Source organism: Aricia agestis, chromosome 5 (assembly GCF_905147365.1).
Source record: "Aricia agestis chromosome 5, ilAriAges1.1, whole genome shotgun sequence".
Classification (NCBI taxonomy): domain Eukaryota; kingdom Metazoa; phylum Arthropoda; class Insecta; order Lepidoptera; family Lycaenidae; genus Aricia; species Aricia agestis.
The window spans coordinates 6,529,671-6,543,893 of record NC_056410.1 but is presented as its reverse complement, the minus strand read 5'-3'; the positions used below and the strand labels follow the sequence as shown (position 1 = coordinate 6,543,893).

Genomic DNA, 14,223 nt, shown 5'->3' with positions numbered 1-14,223 from the left:
TACTAACAGTGCATGACTACTAATTTTCCTATAACGGTGAAGGGTCGGCAGCATGGACGTCACAGGAGAGTTCCTACTACCAGCACCTAACGATTAACCTCCAAAAACGTAAAGAGTTGCGCGCCATCGCCACTAGGGGGCGCTTCGCGACTCACGAGTACGTCACAGAGTATATGGTGCAGTACTCCGACGATGGGGAGGGCTGGCGAACGGTGTCGGGAGCGGACGGCTATATGCAGGTGATGATTGTTGCGGTTTTGGTAATATGATGCCAGTAGCATGTGGCTACTGTTAGTTAACGGTCGAGAAGTTACCAAGGTTATTAAGAGCTACATGATGACATGATGTTGGCTTATATTACTAATACTTGAACCGCTGAACATATTAAGAATGCACCTGACCCTAACTTGACTACATACTTAAACCTAGATCTCAAAATCTGTAAGGTCTAGAAAACAGATTTTTTTACACAAGTAACTTCATGTTCATGAAGATTAAATGCTCAAGACGAAAACACGATTTCTGAAAAAATGCTCGCTTCTTTAATATTTTTTAATATCTAAAAAGGCATTGATAAAACCTCCCCAAAATACTTTTTTCATAATCATTATAGTTCGCCTTTTATTCATAGTAAAACTAACTTGGCGATGATTTCGCGTCGTCCTTTTTCATCTGGCATAATATGTAAGTGTGAAGAGAGAAGGACGATGTTTGATTGTATGAGTAAGCGCTTGTGCGATGTAGACGACGCACAGCGCCATCTATTATGAATTTTTGGAACTAACTTAATTTGAACAAATTTACATATAAACACCCCCATACAACTCCTATTTCCAGTTAAAAAGTAGCCTATGTCCTTTCTCAGGCTTTAGACTATCTATGTACAATATTTCATTACAATCGTTAAATGAAATCCCGTAAAATGAAGTTGCGGGCAGCATCTAATACCGAAATAAATATGCAACTCATATCTCATGATTACACCGACAGTAATAATAAAATTCTGTTGGCGCCACAAGATTACGTTCTGAAACATTCATGAGTACTCATAAATCGTGGATTTTATATTGCTCAATGATTGGAGTATGTAACCGCCAAAATAACTACAATATAAACCACTGCCTAACATATTTATTTGATTGATAAATTTTGTTTGGATTGAGAATGGGCATTGTCCAAAAAAAATCACATGTACTTTTTATATTTTTTTTCGTTAAAATAGGGTATTTTAAGAATATAAATTAAATAATTTTGAAATTCATTGGCTAGTTTTTTCTCAATAAATTTTTAAAGTTTCGCTCTGACGTCATCATCGGCCGTCAATTGACCTCTGCATATGTTTTAAATTTCCTTTCAATCTTATTTATAATGGCTGGTTCGTCAAATGCAAGTTCTCATTATGTGAAAGCTGATACGAGACGCTTACCAAAAGTTCGAAACGTAATGTTGGTCGAATTTATTGCTAATTTAACGCCATTGAAGGTCAAACAAAGGTTAAACGTATTTGTTCAAAAATATAAGTAACTAATGGGTATTTTTTTTTATATACATGAAAACGATCACTGACCTTATTCCTCGAAATGTTTTTGTAATGAGCAAAATTAAAAAAAAAATGGACAATCCCCATTCAATATTAGTTGTATGTTTTAGATGTTCGAAGGAAACCACGATGGGAACACGATAGTGAAGAACGAATTCGAAGTACCGATTATTGCTCAGTTCATCCGTATAAACCCCATGAGATGGCGCGATAAGATATCTATGAGAGTCGAAATATATGGCTGTGATTATGGTAAGATTCTCCTAAGAAATGTTTAATTAATTTGGTTTTTTTTTGTAATTTGCTAATGTTTTAATTAAATTGCAGTTTATTTTCACATTAAATGTCTAAAGAAATCCTGTTTGATATCTAAGAAAACGTTCTATACTTTAAAGTATAACTAGCTTCGTTGACAACTAAATTTAAACAAAAATTACTTAACTAAGTAAATCCATGTGTGTTGATGGAATGGTTATTATGTGACATTCAAAAGGCCTCCGTGGTCTAGTGGTTAGAGCCTCGCTCTCGACTCCGGAGGTCGTGGGTTCGAATCCCGCGTTGGAAACATGTTATTTCCAAGTTTGGTTAGGACAATGCAGGCTGATCACCTGATTGTCTGACAAGTAAGATGATCCATGCGTCGGATGGGCATGTAAAAAGACGGTCCTGCGCCTGATCTCTCGCCAGTCGTGTCGGTCTTCCGTCCCACTGGGTTATGAGAGTAAAAGGAATAGAGAGTGCTCTTGTGTACTGCGCACACACTTGGGCACTATAAAATTACTCCTGCGCACCTGGCCTGGTTTCAATGAAACCGGCCACCGTCACCGAAACCGGTGTGGGGAGTATTATTATTATTATAGTAGTATTGCAAACTTAGCTAATTAGCTGATTAGAAATAAAGTATATGGTTATTGAGTATATTGTATTAATTTTTTACAGTTGCGGACACGATGTATTTCAACGGATCGTCGCTCATCAAGATGGATCTACTTCGCGATCCGATATCGGCGTCGCGCGAAGTGATGCGCTTCCGATTCAAGACGAGCGTCGCGTCGGGCGCTCTCATGTACTCACGTGGGACGCAGACCGACTACATAGCGTTGCAGCTGCGTGACAATCGGCTCGTGCTAAATATCGACTTAGGTAAGGCCAAATGACTGAAAGAGATAGCTAATTGGGTATACGTAGGAGAGAGAAAGAGAGAGAGATAGAGTAGTGGGTCCGGCGCGCTCATGTACTCATGTGGGACGCAGACCGACTACATAGCGTTGCAGCTGCGTGACAATCGACTCGTGATAAATATCGAATTAGGTAAGGCCAAATGACTGAAAGAGATAGCTAATTGGGTATACGTAGGAGATAAAGAGAGAGATAGAGTAGTGGGTCCGGCGCGCTCATGTACTCACGTGGGACGCAGACCGACTACATAGCGTTGCAGCTGCGCGACAATCGACTTGTGATAAATTTCGAATAAGGTAAGGCCAAATGACTGAAAGAGATAGCTAATTGGGTATACGTAGGAGATACAGAGAGAGAGATAGAGTAGTGGGTCCGGCGCGCTCATGTACTCACGTGGGACGCAGACCGACTACATAGCGTTGCAGTTGCGTGACAATCGGCTTGTATTTAATATCGACCTTGGTAAGATCGTAGTTATGAGAGAGGAAGAAAATTAAACTGTAGGTATCTGTGTGAAATAGAGAACACAAGTGCGTCCGTGCGTACGTGCATGCACGCTCATGTATTCGTGCGGGAAGCAGTCCGACTAAGTTGAGCTTACATTTACCTAGCCTGGGTAAGACTGCAGTGGTAAAAGACAAAAAACTGAGGATATGCGTACACGTGTGAGAAACCTCTCACTGCTCACACCTACTTACGTGTCATGCAGTCTGTCTACATAACAATGTGTGAAAGAGACAGCAAACTAAGCAGTTGCGTGCTTGCAGAAGTGTATAACATATTGTTGTGAGAACGAGAAAGAATGTAAGAAAGAAAGAGAATACTAATTAACTCTTTGTTTCAGGTTCTGGAGTATCCACATCTCTGTCAGTAGGCAGTCTACTAGACGACAACATTTGGCACGACGTGGTGATATCTCGTAATCGTCGCGACTTGATCTTCTCTGTTGATAGAGTCGTGGTACGAGGACGGATCAAGGGAGAGTTCTCAAGATTGAACTTAAATAGAGCAGTGAGTATGAGTGCCTGTCCATCCAGATACCGCGTTTTACGCGCGTTTCTACGCTACAAACATGGATTCGAAGTTATCACGCTCCAATCAAATACGTCCATTCGGAACGGACTCGCGCGGAGTACTCGAGTCGCGCGTCGTTCGCACGTTAAACGGGCGAGTTGAGAGTCCCGCTCATTGCACGGGTTTTACGTGCGAGTAAGGAAACGCGCGTAGGCACCTGGACGGGATATATGTAGCTCTAGTATCTCGGGTACGCGCGTAAAACGCGTGAGTCGCGCACTCGCCTCATCTGGACAGGCTCTAAATCTTTACTAAGGGTGAAGCCAAACAAGCGTAGTGGGTCGTGAGTCGCAGAATTTCGGTCGCGTAAATGTTTTTTATACTAATCGTTGCTTACAAAATAAGCTCGTTGGAATGAAGTAAGAATTTTCTATAGAACCGAATGCAACAGAATTTCTGTCGACCAAAATTCAGCGACTCGCAACTCACAAAATTACGCTCATTTGGCTTCAACCTGGCGTGCACGCAATGATGAAAAATTTTTACAATACATAATATCATGATGGCATGTCTGCCACTCATTTATCAGTCATCGTCATGCGAGCAGTAAAAACGTTTTTTTTGTATTATTTACATAGTAAGTAGGTATATATATCTTTACATAAACTTTTTCCTTTTTATCAAGTGACATTAAACTTTAACAAGTAATAGCGAGATCTTAGGAAAGTGCCTCATGAAATATAATATCATTGCAGACTTTCCTATATACATATAAAAAAGATCTCGCTTACTTGCCAACCAATAGATGAGCAAAACCAGAAAGCACAAGTTCCATTATTATAATAATGCCTATTCCTTTCTTACAGTTCTACATTGGCGGTGTTCCGAATTCCCAAGAAGGATTAGTAGTGTCTCAAAACTTCACAGGTTGCATAGAAAACTTGTACTTAAACGCGACGAATGTTATACAAGACTTGAAGCAAGGATACGAGTCTGGAGAGCCTTTTAAGTTCCAGAAAGTGAACACACTTTACGCGTGTCCTGTAAGTATAAAGAAATTACAATTTATGTAAGAAATAAAATTACTTACATAAATTGTAATTTCTTTATACTAATATACTACACTTAAAGCTAAAATCAGAATATTAATATGTGTAACTAAGGAGATAATATAATAAGCTGTGATTTGTAATTGTATTAACCAATCAGAGCTTATTATTTTATGGCCTAATGGCAAGTTTTTTGACAGGAGTTTATCTATTCACTATCGCTTTTGATTGGCAAGCGTCAAAAAATTAGCAAATCAACAACAATAGTGAAAAGAAAACTGCTGTTAAAAAACCTCAGAAACCGGCCATCAATCTTCAATTTTGACATTTCAATTAAGTAAAAATGAATGAAAAGTGAAAGTTATAAAAAAGTATTAAAAACGTTAACATGGCTATTAAAATAATTTAATAATGTTTTTATTTATTTATTTAAGGAACCGCCTGTAGTGCCAGTGACTTTCCTCAAAGAAGGTTCATACGCCAAGCTGCGCGGTTACTCCGGCTCGAACACTCTGAATGCCTCATTTGAGTTCCGAACATATGAGCTTCATGGTCTACTACTGTACCATAAGTTCAAAACTGATGGTTATGTTAAGGTAAGTGTCAATAGATAAATAAATAAAATAAAAATGAAGTCAATAGATACTTTGTTTTCAAAAATCGAAAGAAGGTAATATGGTATTGCCCTTACGCTTTGCTTGACTCGTATTGGCGGAGGTACTGCCATACTCCTAGACAAGACAGTTGAAAACATTTAAATTACTTCTTGCATACAGATTGTTAGTCATCAGTCATCAGCAATAAAAGAACATATATGTCCAATTTGCGAGGAAATTTATGACTCAAAAGCTATATAATATATTATGTATGTAGATTTCAGAATAATTTAAAGACACAACGAGAATAAATACTAATTTTGTGGTAACAGCAACTAGATCCTTACAACGTTTGTAATTCGTTACATAACTTTTTAAATGACGTGCTCACAAAACTTTGATAATATAAATGAAAACTAAAAAATATTTCAGAATAACATATTTGACAATAATAATCACGTGTCATTTTAGGTGTTCCTAGAGGAAGGTAAAGTGAAAGTGGAGTTGTTCACAGAAGGTTCGCCTAAGGTGAAACTAGATAACTACGCCGACACGTTCAACGACGGTCGCTGGCACTCCCTACTGCTGACAATGGCCACAGATAGTCTGACTCTAGCGGTCGACTACAGACCGGTGAAGACAACTAAACGATTGAGGTTTATGACTGGAAGCTCTTATTATATTGCCGGTATGTTTTTTTTAAAATAAATTTCATTTCTATTAATTGGTATTGCACGATTATAGTAAATTTTGGCCTTACTACAGTCTAGTGTTCATCTTTTGTCTGACTTGCTGATACACCGACACAACTGATAAAATTAGAAATATGCCTTTAATATACCATCAAAGAAATTTATACATGGCAGTTTGCGGATCTACGTTATTTGGTTGGGTTATGTTAAGTAAATGTTATGTCGTAGTCTGTCGACTGCGCTTGAAGTAACCCTAGACCAAACAATAGTTTCAATAAATCAAGCATATTTTTGTGACAAAAGTTGTTTAAAAATATAAACCTATAAAACTGTCTTACTATCTGTTTAGGAGGAAAAGCCCCGCCCCGTGGTTTCGTTGGTTGTATGCGTAAGATCGCCGTCGACGGTAACTACCGCCTGCCGACCGACTGGAGTAACGACGAGTATTGCTGCCCCAATGAGGTCGTGTTCGACGCCTGCCATATGATAGACCGGTAATATGACGTTAAAACATGACTTTGATTTGTTTTTTTTTGCTCGTGTTTGGTGCCATCTTTACTGCTATGCCACTGGGGTTATTATTGTTGACACTAGATACTGTATAGCTAAGGGTGGGTTGCGCCAGCTTACTTTAACTATAACTTTAACCATAACAAAATATCAAATGAACGGTCAAATTCCTAGTAAAAGTTCATAATGGACGCCATATTTGACGATAATCTAAACCTTAACTATAACTACGCCTCTGGTGCAACCCATCCTTATGTGTATATTAGACTTCATCATTTCTTATGTTATTTTGAAGTTATTTCGGAACAGATATATATTTAAATTAGCTTATAAGTCATAGTTATCCCTTTATCCTATCTTCATCAATCACTTATAAATTGTGTATATTTAAACTTTATTGCAGTTGCAACCCCAATCCGTGCGAGCACGGTGGCGTGTGTACGCAGACCGCGCGCGAGTTCACGTGCGAGTGCGAGCACACCGGCTACGCGGGCGCCGTGTGTCATGCGCGTACGTATTATGTCACTAGATTTTACTTTTGATGTCAATTAAAATTAATCTTAAATATATTTTTTTTAATTAGCAGAGCAGCTCTTTATATTAAGATGTTCTTTTTCCTTACGTAACTTAGGTTATTGTAAAGCTAAAAAGTACAATGCATAACGCCGGATGTGGTGTGTATCCAAGAATCATAATAAAGTCTAACACTAATTTTGTGTTATCGTTACTCAAACCATTTATTATTGCAGCGGTCCACCCACTGTCGTGTCAGGCGTACGCAAACGTTGGTGCTCTGTCGCGGTCCTCCGAGGTGCACATCGATGTCGACGGTTCCGGACCCCTGCCAGCTTTCCCTGTTACATGCCATTTCTATGGTGAGAACTTTTCTAACTTAGTAATGAATGGCAATTTTAAACCTAATAAGAAATATTACACAGTGGATATGCTATACAATTTTGTCCATTGTCTTATGTCTTTCAAGCTGCATTTTCTCTGTAACAATCTAGAACAAAACATTTTAAAGCATAGCTTAAATGTTTTTACTAGTGAGGGGCGTTTATTAAAAAAAACGAACGTTTATTTGTTGACACAATATAAGTCAAAGAAGCTATTTTTCACCACATTTGCTAATATTTACTTTACTTCTAGCCGACGGTCGTGTAGTGACAGCGGTAAAGCCGGCCGTAGAGCGCGGTATAGTTGACGGGTATCAAGAGCCCGGCAGCTTCCGACAAGACATAACGTACGACGCGTCGCGGGCGCAGCTTGAGGCGCTACTCAACAGATCCGCGAGTTGCTCGCAGCGGCTTGATTACCATTGTCGACACTCTAGACTGCTTAATTCGCCGAGTAAGTATAAAAATAGTATTTTAAGCTTGGCTATGACCATCATATAATTTACTATTGGATGTTGCAATAGAGGATAAATGTTAAAGTTATAATTTGAATTTGTACAAAATATGACAACTGTTACATTATCTGTAGAACGAGTTTATTCTTGTGATGGTAGCCACAAGTTTTTGAAATAAATAACTAACTGACAAAAGAGGAATATTTATGACAATTTTTCAAACAAATTTTCAACCACAGCTTAGGTAACATGAGTCGATAAACGTCTAATGTCTGTATCTGTATCCTAAAAGCCCATACACGACTAGAATTGAAATAAAAAAAACCGTGTGAATCAATATGGCGTATAATGTTACAGGCGAGGAGGCGACGTTCCGGCCGTTCGCGTGGTGGGTGTCGCGCGCGGGGCAGCGCATGGCGCACTGGGCGGGCGCGCCGGCGGGCAGCCGCATGTGCGCGTGTGGCGTGCTCGGCTCCTGCGTCGACCCCACTAAGTGGTGCAACTGCGACGCCGAGCTGAGCCTGCTCAATGTTGCTGACGGTACGTACAGTGATACTGTAGCCTAGCAGACCATGGAGGAAATTGATTCCTAGGCAGTTAACAGACCAACGTTGTGTCAGTGGCTTCAAATGGGGAGTTCATCCCATTCACCTAAGAAAATTGTATATAAGTCTTATCAGGAGTCGATTAGAATATGGAAGTGTCGTATTCACCAACGCCAATCGGAACGTTCTTAACAAATTGGATCTTATCCAGAACCAGTCACTGAGGCAATGCGGTGGTTTTATCAAGACTACGCCTGTTCACGTATTAGAAAACGAACTTTGCATACCTCCTTTAAAAATTCGAAGACAATTTTTATCTGACAAATTTTTCATTAAAATTTTTCGCGCCGCGACGATTATTTGATAAAACTTGTGGTCGATTTTATAAGTGAGATTGATTCCGGAACTCATTATTGGAACAGGAACGGACTTCCTGTGATCGTCGAAAGTTACAAGAATTTTAATCACTTATCAATCTCGAGATACGACATTTGGCCTCCATACGAACTCGATATAGATAGTTACGACATTCCATTTCAGGACGTATGTTTTACCGAAGTTCCGCTCGTACATAGGGCTAAAAAGTTAATGTTCCCGATAGAACTAAAGCGGCTAGTGTTGAGCTACTGTCCACTAAATACTGTAACTACGTACATATTTACACGGACGGTTCGAAATCTTCTGACTTCGCAGGTTGTGCATTTTATGACTCTAAATCTAAGATCAAAGGTCAATTTTTGATTGACAATAATATCATTCCGATCATGAGTGTAGAAATAATAGGCATACTTAAAGCATTGCAATACATAGAAACTACTATCTATCGACGTGTCGTCATCGTTACTGATTCTAAGAGTGGACTTTTACATTTGATGTCTTGTGGTGAGGGTAGCACGGCTAGGCCCGAAGCTTTCCTCGTTATTAAATGTATTTACAATCTAATACGTAATGGGGTTAATGTTCGCCTCCAGTGGGTGCCCTCTCATGTAGGTATTTCCGGAAACGAGATTGTCGACGCTTTGGCGAGTTCGGCACGATCCGTCGGTACGTCTACTGTTGTGACACCTTTTTGCTATGATTATTTAGGAACTATTAAGAAAAACTGTTTTGATATGTGGAACCAATATTTTCAACAAAAATCTGTAAATTCGGGTATTTGGTATAGGACCTTAGTAGACAAACCACCGAAACGTCCTTGGTTCGCAGACGCCAATCTCAATAAAAGAGATTTAACTCTCTCCTTCCGCCTCCGTTCAAACCACATTCCATTGAATAATTTTATTTACCTTATGGGGAAAACGGACAATTTCAACTGTACCGCTTGCGACCGATACGAGGACCTCTATCACATGTTCATGGAATGTAGGAGGAACGAAGGCATCAGGCTGAAACTTGTACAACATGCTAAATGTAACAATTTGTTCTTTTTTGTTCATAACATTATGTCATCTAATTTTAAGGCTGAATTCAGTGATATATTTTTAAGTTATGTAATCCACTCATTGTATTTAAGGGATTTAGATCTAAGTCTTTTGTAATTATTAATGTTTTAAGGCCGACTTAATCTTAAGATGTAAGGCCTATAAATAAAGAAAAAAATAAACAGACCAACGTCATTTGGTGGGTATAAATCATAGACATAATATAATGCTAAAGACCAACAAAGAGTGCGAGAGAGAAGAAAATCCTTTATGGAATTATAACAAGATGAAAAGAGAGAGGCAGTCTAATGAAAATTGTAACAACTTTTATTTGACAGGTCGTCAAAAGTCGTCAATCGTTTTTATGCCCTTTCGGTATTTGCAATTTATTATTTAAATCGTATGTTATTTTCAACAAATACTATTATATATAACAATAATAACTTGTGCTGTGAGTGATTGCAGTGTAAATCATAGGAATAATCCTAAAAAATATACATTTCACCCGTAATTAATCTTCATGTCCTAATTGCTACGATGTGTTTATTTTTGCTATATTCTGGTCTTTAGTTCTCTATTTCAAATAAAATATTGTGAATCCTCCCTTTTACTTTCATATTTTGCGTAACTAAAGGTACTATTGTTCCTATATTACACAAATTTTGAAGAAAATTTTTTCATCAAAATTTCTTACATATACGCTAGTGCTTGAATCAAATTTATCGATATGCTTATCGATATTTTACAATAACATAAATCTAAAATAAAAATCATTTACCTTTATATTTATCACCTTAAGCCCGGCCGCACATTATCCGAAATTTCTGATCAGAAAAATTCGGACGCCCGGCGGAACGCACTCTGTTCATACATTTTGTTGTAGACCCATCATACTAAAAGAATTTCTGACGTGTCAAAATGTATGAGCGGGGCGGGGCGTCCGAATTTTTGTGATCAGAAATTCGGAAAATGTGCGGCCGGACTAAAAAGGACATATTATCTTATTTTAACTAATATAATATAGTAAAGTATAATATAGCTAATATAATATAACTACTATAATATAGAGTGACTCTACAACTAGAGGAAGGTTTATATTTATATATCATAATCATTTGTTTTACACATTCCCTCAAGATCCTCTAATAAGAGGAAAATGGCTGAAATTAATTGGGCGTGTTGGTTGGAATCCCAAGAAAAATTCAACAATATGTAGGCAAACATTTCATTGAAATTTTTTAAAGAAAAATTAGAATAAATACTATTTTGGTTAAGAGGATACAACAGGGGCTAGAGAAATGAAAAAAAAGTACGTGTAATATCTATAGCTGTCTCCCTTACCTCAAGCCTATACCGCAGAACGCGATAGAGACAACTACAGAAAATCCAGAAAATCAACGATTCGTTGTCCCCTGATTCCTTCTCCAAAACTTAACCGATTTAAGTACTTTTTTCATTAAATATTAAAAAAAGGCTTGAGCTGTGTTCCTATGTTTTGCTTTTTTTGTATAATCTAGCCAAATCTGTTTTCTGGACGTTTGAACACAGTGGAAAATCTGGCCATTTTTTTGGGTTTTTGAACGTTCATATCTTATTTAATAATTAAATTATGAAAAAAAAGAAAACATAGGGACATTGCATTAGTGGCCGTAGATATTCAGGAAAAAAAATTATAACTCTACTAGCATTATCCAGGGAGTAAACAGGGGACAACGTTTGTATGAAAAAAACGTCTAGACTCCTCCTGTTTGGAAGTCGGTTCAAAATAATTGTAATAAAATATTATGATATTTTATAATATGTTTCAGAATAAAATATAATATACTATGTGTGTTGTTTACTTTCAACGTTTACTTTCAATGTAAGGACTGATTTACCAGATAGATTTTACCTGAGTAATAAATAAGTAACTTTATAATGTGTTATGTGTATATTATTTACCCTTATAAGAACCTCACGTCATAACATATCCGACGATTAAAAAATCATTCCAAAAGAAAATGTGTATCTACTTTTCAATCGTCACCTTTTTTTGCCAATTAAAATTTATGATACCTAATTTGAAATACAAATCTATCAAAGTTGCATATTATTTATTTCTTATAGAAAGAAACTCAGGTAAAATAACTCGAACGGAACTATACTATCGATAGCAAAATACTATACTATCGATAGTAAAATATACATCACTAGCACACGCACACATTGACAGATCAAAAATGGTCACGCATTTTCGAGTTGTCAGGTGGTCTTTACGACAGTATATATTATGTCTATGGTATAAATGATCTTATTTCCCATAGCGGCATGTCAATTCAATATTGATTGCGATCTGTCAGCTGTTGGGTTTGACGTAACGCGACCAAACTACGTTGGTCCCGGCCCCTATCTGCCTAGGAATCAACTAGCTAACCTACATAGCGCGGCGCAGACTATCACTGCTTGGAAAACTTGCCAGTCTGTGAATAGGAGTCCACTTAAATTTAATAAGTTTTTGCCCGTTACCTTTCTTTAAAGATGTTCTGTGTACGCGGGCGATCAATGTTATTGTGCAATATTATTAACCGTCTAGGGTTTAATATTGAACGCGCCCGCCTCTCTATCTTGTTGTCTAATAAATGGTTCAATAAATATTGTGTGTAATATTGCGCAATAAAATTGATCGTCTAGGCCCGCCTTAATTATGTAGAGGACAAATGAGTTATACTACAAGTTTTCTCTATTTTTAACAGATTTAAAAATGGACGGCGGAGACATCACCGAGAAAGAGTATTTGCCCGTCAAGCAGCTGAGATTCGGAGACACCGGCAACCATCTAGATGAGAAGGAAGGACGTTTCACGCTTGGACCGCTATTGTGCGATGGAGATGGTAAGGGAATTTTATACTATTGTTGTGTCTAATGTCTATACTCTATAGTGTAAAATGATCTTATTTCCTATAGCGTCATATCATACCCGTATTTAAACTACCGTAATATATTTTTAAGGTTGTGAACATAATAATTTAATAGGAACTAAAGCTTACATAATATTGTCTAAAGACTAAACTGTAGTCGGACTACAGTTTAGTCTTTAGACAATGGTCCCCATGGTCCAAGGCTAATAGGACTACAGTAGTCCTAGCCTTGGACCATGGGATGTAATATTTATCTATTTTCCACAGACTTGTTCAACAATGCAATAACATTCCGCATTTCGGATTCGATGATCACGCTGCCGACTTTCGACCTGGGCCACAGTGGCGACATCTACTTTGAATTCAGGACTACTAAAGAGAATGCTGTGCTGTTACATTCAAAGGTAAAAGCCTAAAATCCTAAACAAAATTATTATTAGTCAATACGCTTATACAGGTATAAGAAACTTATATTATTTTAATGGGCCAATTTATGACGTTGGGACATGTCTCATATAAAAATTTCTATGTGAACAATGAACTAGTATGTAAGGGACACATAAACACCTTAAAGTATTATCACTTGGCTTTGTAACATTCTGTAGATACATGTTTTTGTCTAAGTGCTTGCTTATTCGTAAAGATATAATGAATACAAACTTCTCTATGGATTTAAATCTAACCTACTGGTTTATCCAGGGTCCGACAGACTACCTGAAGTTGGCTTTGATAGGCGGAGACCAGCTGCAGCTGCAACTTCAGGCGGGTGACACTCCGCTGGGAGTATCCGTCGAGACCAGCTCTCGACTCGCCGACGACAGATGGCATTCTGTTTATATTGAACGAAATAGGTATGATATTACTCTGAAGCTATTATTATATATCATACTATATCTTGTTACATAGCATATCAAGTAGAAATAAAATAATTTTTATTTAACAGGAAAGAAGCTCGCCTCATAGTAGACGGTGCGCTGAAAAACGAGATCCGCACAGCCAAGGAGCCGGCGCGTGCGTTACAACTTACAACAGCGTTGGCGTTGGGCGCGGCCCTTGATCGTTCTGACGGCTTTGTAGGTTGCATCCGCGCGCTGCTGCTTAATGGACGACCGGTGGACCTGCGAGACTTGGCGAGACGAGGTAATGTCAAATGTGGACCTTGTATTTATGAATCCGTAGAGTGTATTGTTCATCAAGGCACTGGAAACTTTTTCTGCTTGCTATAATAGGTACAAACTACAAAGTACAAACATAGCCTCTTAAGGTGCGCTTATACGGGCAACTAAAATTGCTCAATTCCTGTCAGTACTCAACTATGACGTCACGACTACATCAAGCAATTTGCGGCATCGGCAACAAGCATCAATATTGCGCAATACAATATTGAGCGATATGGCGCAATTTCATCAACTAGGCAATACTGTCCTAC

At 38.0% G+C, this 14,223-nt stretch overlaps 1 protein-coding gene across 4 annotated transcripts in view; it reads left to right on the top strand.

The window, feature by feature from the left end:
- LOC121726809 (neurexin-4) overlaps nucleotides 1-14,223 on the top strand; it is a 41,378-nt gene that overhangs the window by 3,107 nt on the left and 24,048 nt on the right. For 2 of the 4 annotated variants that reach the window (XR_006035582.1, XM_042114345.1), the window contains exons 4-18: nucleotides 1,651-1,792; nucleotides 2,480-2,683; nucleotides 3,564-3,730; nucleotides 4,600-4,776; nucleotides 5,217-5,378; nucleotides 5,850-6,066; nucleotides 6,420-6,564; nucleotides 6,984-7,090; nucleotides 7,330-7,455; nucleotides 7,730-7,930; nucleotides 8,289-8,471; nucleotides 12,630-12,767; nucleotides 13,062-13,198; nucleotides 13,494-13,645; nucleotides 13,738-13,934. Coding sequence is in view for 3 of the 4 variants with exons in the window: in XM_042114345.1 (XP_041970279.1) it covers nucleotides 1,651-1,792; nucleotides 2,480-2,683; nucleotides 3,564-3,730; nucleotides 4,600-4,776; nucleotides 5,217-5,378; nucleotides 5,850-6,066; nucleotides 6,420-6,564; nucleotides 6,984-7,090; nucleotides 7,330-7,455; nucleotides 7,730-7,930; nucleotides 8,289-8,471; nucleotides 12,630-12,767; nucleotides 13,062-13,198; nucleotides 13,494-13,645; nucleotides 13,738-13,934 (2,455 nt within the window). In the remaining variant the exon portion in view is untranslated. Of the gene's footprint in view, nucleotides 1-42; nucleotides 240-1,650; nucleotides 1,793-2,479; nucleotides 2,684-3,563; nucleotides 3,731-4,599; nucleotides 4,777-5,216; nucleotides 5,379-5,849; nucleotides 6,067-6,419; nucleotides 6,565-6,983; nucleotides 7,091-7,329; nucleotides 7,456-7,729; nucleotides 7,931-8,288; nucleotides 8,472-12,629; nucleotides 12,768-13,061; nucleotides 13,199-13,493; nucleotides 13,646-13,731; nucleotides 13,935-14,223 lie in introns of all 4 variants that reach the window. The other 2 variants (XM_042114346.1, XM_042114347.1) reach the window with 2 other exon arrangements.